The following is a 588-nucleotide window of genomic DNA, read 5'->3' on the forward strand; positions in this document are numbered from 1 at the left end:
TCTTAATCACTGAGCCATCTCTCCAGCCCCTGTTACATATTCTTTAATAATCATTATTGTTACATAAATATCTAGATATGTGCTCATTGCATATTCAGTCTACTAAGTTCATTTGGCATGGCTCGTATGTAGACATGTATAGGGCTGACACTGTCTTTTTCTCAGCAACTAGAGATCAGCTGGCACTTGTCACCTAAGAGGTGGGACCACATGGAATTTCCTCTGCCTGCAGTGGCACAGTAAATGGTGTTTGCATTGTTCCGGTCACGTTCAGGCAATTGTATTGTTCGGATTTCAAGGGTCATTTCCCTTAGCCTGAGAGGAGAACCCGTACTTATCTTTGACCCACATGTACATCCACTTATGGTTGTATCTGAAAGGTTATAGATTACCTGAGTGTAATGACTTGTTTCAAAGTCATCGTCTGAAGATGGCCATTCTCCATATGTGAAGTATTTGGATTCATTGTACCACATTTCAACTACTTTTGACCAGGAGTAGGGGTAACGTCCCAAGTGCATATTTTCTCCACAAAATGTATCTGAAAAGGAAGGAAATGACTGTATAATGTTGTTTTCTTTTTTCTTT

The 588-nt window shown here is 39.8% G+C and overlaps 1 protein-coding gene across 1 annotated transcript in view; it reads right to left on the reverse strand.

Moving 5' to 3' along the window:
* The window catches only part of Crisp1 (cysteine rich secretory protein 1), an 18,622-nt gene that overhangs the window by 10,476 nt on the left and 7,558 nt on the right, over positions 1 to 588 (reverse strand). Inside the window, exon 5 of the mRNA XM_005369572.1 lies at positions 393 to 541. Coding sequence (XP_005369629.1) covers positions 393 to 541 — 149 coding nt within the window. The remainder of the gene's footprint in view (positions 1 to 392; positions 542 to 588) is intronic.

This window comes from Microtus ochrogaster, unplaced genomic scaffold, assembly GCF_000317375.1.
Source record: "Microtus ochrogaster isolate Prairie Vole_2 unplaced genomic scaffold, MicOch1.0 UNK52, whole genome shotgun sequence".
NCBI lineage: Eukaryota > Metazoa > Chordata > Mammalia > Rodentia > Cricetidae > Microtus > Microtus ochrogaster.